The sequence below is a fragment of the Oncorhynchus nerka genome, linkage group LG8 (assembly GCF_034236695.1).
Source record: "Oncorhynchus nerka isolate Pitt River linkage group LG8, Oner_Uvic_2.0, whole genome shotgun sequence".
Classification (NCBI taxonomy): domain Eukaryota; kingdom Metazoa; phylum Chordata; class Actinopteri; order Salmoniformes; family Salmonidae; genus Oncorhynchus; species Oncorhynchus nerka.
Window position 1 is genome coordinate 46,839,218 of NC_088403.1, and position 10,742 is coordinate 46,849,959.

General features: G+C 38.8%; 1 protein-coding gene across 1 annotated transcript; it reads right to left on the reverse strand.

The window, feature by feature from the left end:
- Nucleotides 1-520: 520 nt before the first annotated feature.
- si:ch211-212k18.15 (uncharacterized protein LOC563681 homolog) lies at nt 521-9,478 on the reverse strand. Its single transcript, XM_029666674.2, has 4 exons — nt 9,168-9,478; nt 8,301-8,401; nt 4,669-4,842; nt 521-1,311 (listed from the first exon to the last, which is right to left on the reverse strand). The coding sequence occupies exons 1-4, from the start codon at nt 9,253-9,255 to the stop codon at nt 856-858; spliced, it is 819 nt and encodes a 272-aa protein (XP_029522534.1). The 5' UTR covers nt 9,256-9,478; the 3' UTR covers nt 521-855.
- Nucleotides 9,479-10,742: the final 1,264 nt, after the last annotated feature.

A 10,742-nucleotide genomic window follows, 5' to 3' on the forward strand; every position in this document is an offset into this window, starting at 1 on the left:
ATTCGTCCAAGCACATTTCTGTCCATGAATTTGCCCTTTGATATTACAATGTCCTTGAACGTGTTCGTAATTCTAATATTTTATTATTGTTGTTGTATTGTCAAGGATTGTTTAGTGGCACAAAATGAACACAGTTATTAATAATTTCTCTTGTCACTGATTTAAAACAAAGCATTTCTCCACTTCTATATCCCTTAGATTTACTGTATGTTGAAAGCTACGCGTTACTGATGCTTAAAAGCTCATCTTTCATGCATTATGTGTTAGCCTAGTCCTTTTACATCTAATGGAATGCTTGATAAGATATCACTTAAGATCTGCACAGGCTCGGTATAAAGGTCCTTTTGAGTTTAAGGGTTTTGTTTTACCAGTAAAAGACTATATTATTGGGTAGATGTTTGCTACTGGTATTTTCTTCCTCCTTTTATTATTCTGATCTCAAAACTCTGTGTCCCGAAATGAAGACATCCGTCTGATTTCCATTATTGTTATGGAAACAAAAACATCGATATCGAACAGATGAAGTTTGTTACTTTTGCCAGTAGTTTACTACATTACATGATGATGCACATAAGCAACATGATAATAATGATAAGATGATATAGAAATCCTAATTAACATAAAGCTCTGAGTCTACACACTATGAAACTTGCTTTGTATAATATCTAAGATTATAATAATATAAGATGGTAAAATAAAACATTATGCTTCACATGAAGCACTGCACACAAACTCTCATTGTACAACATATGGAGAGGAAATGTGTATGTGGAGCAAGAGTTCTACCTACGTGTTCTGTTGGAGACAATGTAAGCAGAGTTTACAGTATGCAGTGAATAAGAGGGATCTTATTTTTCAGTTTCTATTCCAGGTGGGTATAGAGGTCTGCCTGGGGGCAACACCAGCAGAGCAGGCTATGAAATATGAGCTGGTCTCCAAGCACTCCTCCGTGAGCTTAAGGCACACAAAGCAGAACTCTTTATTGCACCTTGGACAGAGAATATTCTTACAACCAGTCTTGTCGTGTTCCACCCGTTGGCCACAGGTGGGACAGGCGCGAATGGAAGGGCAGTCGGTGACACCTGCCACCTGAGGGAGAGACGTGGTTTCGCAGTTCTTCAGCAGTTCCAGGTCCTGGTTGATACAGCCATCGTTGTCACAGCGGTCAGAGCGTGGCGCGGGACCTTTCCACTGCTTCAGGCACTGCCAGCAGAACTCATACCTCTGACCTTTGTCTGCAGCGCACACTGTGCAGTGGACACTGAGGTTGGTGAGGTCCTCTCTCTCTACAAAGGTTTCGCAGACAGGGCACTGTTATAAAAGAGGGTAGGGTAAGAGGGGGAGATTAGTAAATCCTATTACTGTCTGCATGCAGAGATTCATGATGATATTGCTGAATAAAACATGTGCAATTACTTTTTTTGGATAACACAGTAAAGAATCTCTGACCAAACCTATGTACTGTAGTTAAAACTTCTGATGGCTGAGGGGCAGTATTGAGTAGCTTGGATGAATAAGGTGCCCAAAGTAAACGGCCTGCTCTTCAGTCTCAGTTGCTAATATATGCATATTATTATTAGCATTGGATAGAAAACACTCTGAAGTTTCTAAAACTGTTGAATGATGTCTGTGAGTATAACGGAACTCATATGGCAGGCAACAACCTGAGGCGAAATCAAAACAGGAAGTGAGAAATCTGAGGTTGGTATGTACTCAACACAGTTCTCATTGAAATCCACTTGAGATATTAATGAAGTTTCACATCCTAGGGCTTCCACTAGATGTAAACCGTCTATAGAAATTTGAATGAGGCTTCTACTGTGTTGTGGGACTGAATGACAGCAGAATGAATCAGGTGTCTGGCAGTCAGCCATTTTCTGGTCACGTGCATTTCACATGATAGCGACCTGCGTTCCATGGATCCTGAAGACACAAAGGAATACTCCGGTTGGAACTTTATTGAAGATTAATGATTAAAACATCCTAATGATTGATTCAGTACTTAGTTTGAAATGTTTCTTCGACCTGTAATATAACTTTTTAATGGATATGTATACCAAACACGCTAACAAAAGTAGCTAATTGGACATAAATAACGGACATTATCGAACAAATCAAGCATTTATTGTGGACCTGGGATTCCTTGGAGTGCATTCTGATGAAGATCATCAAAGGTAAGGGAATATTTAGCAGGTCATTTATGGTTTATGTTGACTACAACATGGTGGTTATTTTGACTTGATTGTTCTGAGCGCCGTCTCCGATTATTGCATGGTTTGCTTTTTCCGTAAAGTTTTTTTGAAATCTGACGCAGCGGTTGCATTAAGGACATGTATATCTTTAATTATATGTGTATAACTTGTATTATCATCTACATTTATGATGAGTATTTCTGTTGAATCGATGTGGCTATGCAAAATCACTGGATGTTTTTGGAACTAGTGAATGTAACACGCCAATCTAAACTCAGATTTTTTATATAAATATGAACTTTATCAAACAAAGCATGCATGTATTGTGTAACATGAAGTCCTATGAGAGTCATCTGATGAAGATCAAAGGTTAGTGATTCATTTTATCTCTATTTGTGCTTTTCGTGACTCCTCTCTTTGGCTGGGAAAATGGCTGTGTTTTTCTGTGGCTTGGTGGTGACCTAACATAATTGTTTGTGGTGCTTTCGCCGTAAATCCTATTTGAAATCGGACACTGTGGTGGGATTAACAACAAGAAAACCTTTAAAACAATATAAAATACATGTATGTTTGAGGAAATTTAATTATGAGATTTCTGTTGTTTTGAATTTGGCGCCCTGCACTTTCACTGGCTGTTGTCATATCATCCCGTTAACGGGTTGGCAGCCCAAAGAGGTTTTAAGAGGTGATCTGTCCCCACCCACCTGTTCATAGCTCTGTAGTTGTATGTATATTATGCCTTATTATTGCTGCCACTCCATTAAAGCCATTAGATGCAGTTTATCACAGCGCACTGCACTTTATTATGGGCAAAAAATGTTTTACTCATCACTGCATTCTCTACCAGAAAGTTTGTTGGCCCACTGACGTCACGTAGGTTGATACATTGCTATATTTTCATTTATAAAGCCCTTTTACAAAATGTCCCAATGTACCTAACATCTTTACTAAACTTTAGACATACGAGTTACCACACCCGGTCTCTGGGATGGTTAATGCTGTAAATTCTCAACTGAGTTAGGTAAATCAGCCTTTAGTTTTCTTGCACCTTATTTGTGGAACAATTTTCTAAATGTCCTTACCGCACAAACGTGAGATGTCTGAGTTTGGTGTGGAGCCTGAAGTCAGAGATTGCTGAGTTTTGGAAAATGAAAGGAACATATGTGGATTTCCCTCGACTGCAAGATAAATAATGGTTGGCTGATTTTGCCTTCACCGTGGACATCATGGCCCTCATGAATGAACTGAATTCCAAACTACAAGGGAAGGGCCTTTTTACACATCAGATGTACAGCCTTGTCAAAGCCTTCAAGGGAAAATGACTCGTCCTGACACGTCAAGTAGAAGCCCACAATCTCACCCACCTTTCTACACTACTAGTCTGTTTCTTATCAGATGACCAGCAGGAGAAGTATACATCGCTGCTGTGTGCTTTGAACGGTGAATTTCCTCGTCGTTTTGAGGATTTCAAAGTGTTGGAAAATGACATGCTTTAAGTTTCATCTCCTTTCACCTTCAATGTGGATAACGCTCCCACAGACCTGCAACTTGAGCTTATCGATCTTCAGTCTGATGCAGTGATTGGAGAACTATTCAAAACAATGTCACTGACGAGGTTCTATGCGTCTCTCGATGAACAAAGCTTTCCCATGATTAGGAGTCCTGTTCAGAAGATGTTTTTACTGTTTGGGTCAACCTATGTATGTGAACAGACATTTTCAGTGATGAAATATAATAAGTCAAGGCAAAGATCATCTCTTACTGACTCTTACCTCTCAGCAGTCCTGTGCATAGCAACGTCAGAAACTATACCTGGCTTCACTGCTCTAGTCAATGCCCATCAGAGACTTCACTCCTCACACTTGAGTTGTTTAAATGTAATGTTGAGCTCTCTCTCTTTCTTGTGTTTTTGCGCATACCCGTTGACAAGAGTTCTGTCCGTGGTGCTGAATGCACAGTGTACTTTTCACTCAGTGTAGTTCATTGCATGTTTAATAATGAAAATACCTACCAAAAGGAGAACATGGATGTGGTTTATTTCTGTGCATGTAAAAAAAGTAAAATAAGTGGCATATCTGGATGTGATTTACAGTAGATATATCTGTCAACATAGTCATACACATGATGTATAATCCTGTAATATGATTCTGGCCCGCAATGGCCAAAATATATTGTAATGTGGCCCTCCATGGAGAAGATTTGCCCAGGCCTGTTCTAGGTTCAGAAAGCTGATTGAGGACCTTATTACTGATGAATGTGTTTCTTTCTTTCTGCTTGCATTATGTATTTATATTGATGTGTGTATTTTCTGTCATTTATGTAATTCAGGGCTCATCTGTAAAAAGAGACCTTGGTCTCAGTATGACTCCCTGATAAAATATAGGTATAATAAATAAAATAATAATAATAATCTATACAGAAGTTTTTTTTTAAAAGCTTGCAAATAAATCATTTGAACAATGAGACATGCACTCACTGATTTGTATTCACAGTATGTGGCAGCAGCCAAAGCTGTCATGGTCTTCTCAAAGTGCTCCATCTCCTCAGTGGTCAGAACAGCCAGCCTACGTACCTCCTGGTAAGACCACTCAGCACCACACTTCACAAAGGTGCCATCCTCAAGTGCAGGGCACAAAAACTTGAACTGACTCTAGGAGGACAAAGAAGAAAAGTTTTCAAGGAAAATGGATGGACATTGGATATCAAAATAGTGCAATATATTTAATATGCATGATGTAATTCATATTCAAATATATCATTTGTTCGATTAATACGGTTAGTTCGGCTCTATGTCCACCTATTTAATATTAATTTATGATAAATGATAGGCCCTATATACCCACTGATTCTTAAAGGGGCAGTGCATGTATTTTTTATTATTATAATTCCACACTATGAGGTCATAAGGACACTTTATGCTACTTATCTAAACAATGGAAGGTGCACAATCCATGGCTACAAAGCTAGCTGGCTAGTTAGCTGTAGCTACTTTGTAAGCTAGCTTGACGTACTAGAAAGTAATATGAACAAGTTAAGGCAAAAGGTAACTACACGAAACGTGGTTTATTATGTTCTGAAGCAATTTGGCTATCTTGTCTTGATTGTAGAAAATGAAGATGTTTTATGCAAAGGCACCCTGACATGGAAAGTTTGAAGGGGGGGAGAGAGACAGCTATAGTATTGCTAGAGACGTTGGTTATGTAATTATTTTCCATACATGTGCCTTATTCCAGAGGAAGATTTGGATGGGGTTCATTTTTCTAAACTGCCCCCTGTAATTGTTTTTTAAATGTTTTTATTAAATTGAGTCTATGATGGAAACCTGGTGGTTTTTATTCTATTCGCCAATTAATTGAAGTTGAACATTCTCATTTTTGGAATGGCAAGTTCACTTTCTCACCCATAAACGCAAGCCAAGTGCAAGTACGCTGCCCAGCGGTTCACATCAGCAAGATGTGGGGCCTTTTCATTAGGTGGGATGTCTGACATTGAGAGGTAAAATAATGATTATGATCACATTTCCTCAATTGAAATATTAGACCTATGGAGACACCTATACATTTGGCAGCCAAGCATGAGTGATCCTTGTAGCCTTTTATCGTCTAGACATGATGTTAAAATATCTTCACGCCTAGAATAAAAAACACCAGGTTTCCATCATAGACTCAATTTAATAAAACTTTCTCAACTGAAGGCCATTAGGTCAACATTAGGCTATCCCTAGACACTTGAAATACCTTCACGCCTAGAAGAGCCTCCAGGCTTCCGTCATAACGGTCAATTTTGAATGAGGGAAAAAAAAATATTACAGGGGCAGTTTAGTAAAAACTAATCCCATCCGAATCTTGGTAAAACTGACATACTGTGGTAATTACATAACCGAAGTTCTATAGTAATACTAGTCCGGTGCGAATAGGGCTATTGACATATTCAATATCGCCTTGCACAAGTTTGCCTGCATCTAGCTGATCTAGGGTGTAATTATTAGTCCAAAAGTTGCAAATTATAGTTTCTATTGGACAAACTCAGGTATGTTTATCCCTGTTTCGTTCCGTTTGCTTCCATTTAAGAAACGTTTTTCAACAGAATCGGCAGAATGAATACATCCCCGATCACAAGCAAACACAGTTCACTTTCATAGTAACCATATACAAACAGCATGATCATTTTGCTCATTGTATAATTCCTTCTCGCACTCTCCTCCTCTCACCTTTCCCTTCACTTGTGGACTTCAGTGCACAACACATGGTCTGTGACCAGGCAAAAAAAACTTTCCAAGCTAAACCTTCGTATCATAACCGCTAACCGCTACACACAGCCTACATTGTTGTCACCATATTAGCTAACGTCAAGTCAACATAGCTCCTAGAACTAACGTGTTAGTAAACATGCTACAATCATGTAGCACAGTGTACAGTTAGCAAGCAGTTTAGCAGTTACACCGGTGGGCACCAGTGACAATGAATTAATGAAACCAAAAGCTTTTGAATGATTAGGACACTTGAACACCTTAATTGGCATTCCAGCGGTGTATTTGATCTGCGCATGTGGTAGTGTCAGCCGAGCAAGCCTCCCACTTTAGTGCGAGTAAAGGGAATTCAGAACAACTGAATGTATGTGGGTTTTAGAAGTAGTTTTCACATACAAACTTTATATGTTCGAACTCAGAATCAAATATGCTTCCCAAAAATAACATGGTAGCTGAGGTAGAACGTTTATTTGATTGCGGATTTTCTGCGTTTTTATCAGTGCCATCAGGCAGCTCGATTTAAGATGTGTCTTTGTAAACAGGATTATTAGGGAAACCGTTATTCTTGCAAAGCATGTAAACGTTGTAATCTAACTATTATATTAATCTGACTTTGCACAATAATCGCATTATTGTGTGCATGTAGCCATACTCATAGACTGGCCAGGTGAATCCAGGTGAAAGCTATGATCCCTTATTGAGGTCACTTATTAAATCCTCTTTAATCAGTGTAGATGAAGGGGAGGTGACAGGTTAAATAAGGATTTTTAAGCCTTGAGATTGTGTATGTGTGCCAAGACAAAAGATTCTAGTGTCTTTGAATAGGGTATGGTAGTAGGTGCCAGGCACACCGGTTTGTGCCAAGAACTGCAATGCCGCTGGGTTTTTCATGCTTAATCGTTTGCCGTATGTATCAAGAATGGTCCACCACCCAAAGGACATCCAACCAACTTTACACAACCATGGGAAGCATTGGAGTCAACATGGGCCAACATCCCTGTGTAACACTTTTAACGCCTTGTAGAGTTCATGCCTTAAAGAATTGAGGCTGCTCTAAGGGAAAAGGGGGTACAACTCAATATTAGGAAGGTGTTCCTAATGTTTTGTACACTCAGTATATGAGCTTAGTTCAACTGTCATACCCAATGCTGATGCTATGCTTGGGCCATTGAGAGACTTTGAAGCCACCGGTTGGGCATATTGCCACTCCCAAGTAGGAGCAGTCCTCCATAGGATTTAACGGAATCCTACATTATTTAAATTAAACGCTGTAGGACAAATTACATGTATTTAATTTTTTTTTCCCAATAAAATTAGTACCAAAAATATATACTTTAAGGAAAATGTTTTTAGATATTATTTTCTTTTTTGTTGTTAAACTCACATAATATAATTTAAAAGTAATGCATTAAGGTGTCTGTAATAAAATAAACGTGTCAAAAACAAATGTAAACAGTAATAAATGCATTTCTATAGTTTCCTAAATATTTTTTACAATTCAGGAGGAGTATCAAGGTGGCTGCAAGGTGGCTTCAACACAGTGCCCCCTGTCAGTCATCCAGGGTTTATACACATCATTGGTCATACCCCATCAGAACCCCACATTTACGCTTGTTTTACTCTAATGTCTGTGAACAAAGTAAATGTAAATAAACACTGTACAGCCTCAGAACATGGTTAAAACTATAATTCTGATATCATGGTCAGTCCTTGCATTCATAGCTCTGTTTATGAATTTGGGAAAGGTTTCATTTCTCCAGCCCAACCCATCAGCTTTTTACCGAAACAGTGCAGGGGTGCCTGCTTTGTTATTATTTCAAATGCAGATTGCCCCTTTAAGGAATAGCGAGTAGGCCTACCTGGTCCAGTAGGCTGCGACACCATCCGGTCAGTGACTCCGGGGTTACCGCATGACCACAAGACATCTCTGCCTTCAGAGTCTCAGTGTCGTCATCTAGGGCTGAGAACAAAACGAGGAAATGTAACAATGGGAAATTCTGGAAAACATGTTCAGTGGTTGAAAAAATACCCAAGGGTCATACTGTAGTAAAAGTAAAGATACCTTAATAGAAAATGACTCGAGTAAAAGTGAAAGTCACCCAGTAAAATACAACTTGAGTAAAAGTCAAAAAGTATTTGATTTTAAATATACTTAAAGTATCAAAAGTAAATGTAATTGCTCAAATATACTTAAGTATCAAACGTTAAAGTAGAAATCATTTCTAATTCCTTGTGTTAATTAAGCAAACCAGATGGCACGATTTACTTGTGGCACACGCCAACACTCAGACATAATTTACAAACGAAACATTTGTGTTTAGTGAGTCCGCCAGATCAAAGGCTAGTGAGTCCGCCAGATCAGAGGCAGTAGGGATGACCAGGGATGTTATCTTGATAAGTGCGTGAATTGGACCATTATCCTGTCCTGCATTCAAAATGCAACGAGTAGCTACTTATGGGTGTCAGGGAAAACGTATGGAGTAAAAAGTACATTATCTTTAAGAATGTAGTGGAGTAAAAGTAAAAGATGTAAAAAAATATATAAATAGTCAAGTAAAGTACAGATACCACAAACTACTTAAGTAGTACTTTAAAGTATTTTTACCTACGCACATTACACCACTGACTATGTTCCTCCAGGGGGCTAAGTAATAATGAATACCACATTTTTTCTTCTTTTATTTTACCTGGATAATGTTGGTTTATTGATTAAATGGATTGCTTACGATCTAAATCGTCCTGTCGGTTGACGAACGTGAGCGTGGTGTCTCCGGGGTCATATCGCTTTTCTTCCTCCTGCTGTTGGGTTGTCATCGTGTTGCTCTCTATCTTCACTGTCTTGTACAGTAATCCTACTTCTTCACACTCACCCGGGGGACGATGATATAACCACCGGAGGCAGGTGTGCTCTCCCTTGAATGAATGCTGTGCCTGGACCGCGTTCACGGAATAAAATTTCCCGCCGTGAGTAACTCTAAGCCCTTGTTTATCCCTTGGACTTGTTATTCAACACCAGAAGCGTTCACTTTCAAGTGTCAAGAAGACACGTGATATACGGTAGATGACGTTGACTGCGTTCATTTGAGGATGTTCTCATAACATTTGCAGCGTTGTAATGCAGATAAACCTGTATCAGCTGGCGGACCTCAGTCACCACATGTATCGAGTCAAACGTGTTTATTGTTAATTTAGTTTGATGGAATTCCCCTGAGATCCCAAGTCACTGTACCTACGTTCAGTTTAACTTCTGTACTCAAAGTTAGGTATGTTTATTATTTGTCATGTGCATCTGAGAAGGAGGAGCATTTTGCCTTCCTTATTCTCTCACATACAAACAGTTACACCAATTGACAGAAAAACTCGGACACCTGAGCAGCTCACGCACATTCATAACCATGGGAAAGATCTACCAGGTCATCGTGATTGGATTCAGAGGGGAGAAAATGGTAATAGACGTGAGCAATACGGAAGAACAAATGAACAGTATGACAGTACTGCAACTGAAAAATAAAATTTCTGAAAGACTCCCGGGGAACTCAGGTAGAGAGATATTCATTCCACAGCGGAATCATTAATCATCAATCATTATGAGAGTTTCATTAAATGTAATTCGAATATTAACTAAATTAAGTATTTTATTTAATTTCGGGGGTAATGGTTTAGCAGTGATTAAGGAAATTCTATTAGTTGTCAACTGTATTGACTAAAATATCTTACCTTTTTAGGGGACAATCTGGAGACCCTGCGACTGATTTTCACAAACAAGCAGCTGGAAGACTCATCCGTGCTCTCCTCATATGGGATCCAGAACCAGTCTGTCATTCAGCTAGTGATGAGGGTGCCTGGGGGATGGAGACATTGACGACTGGAGAGAAGAGAGAATCTCTGCCTGCATTTTGATGTCTTTTTAATACTGTAGTCTTGTTATATTAATCTCACTGCCAAACCACACGAAGGAACTGATGTTGATAAATGTATGGGCTCTTTTTTCAACAAAATATATAAACAACATGTGGCCAGAAAGCATTTAGTTTATTCTCTGAACCTGCTACCAGAACTTCTCAATTCATTTTTATTTTATTTGTGACTTCACTGTATGGAAGTCTTCTACAACAACAACATTCAACAATAAATGAATGTTCTCCCAATTCTGGACTCTCTCTCTCTGACTCATTCATTTGGAAAAATAACAGTTACAGTATCCATATTTAAATATTTTGGTTGACTATTTATTCATTTATTTTCGTCCATGCAGAGAATGAATGCAGAAACATAAAGTTGTCAGTGTGTCCAATTGTGAT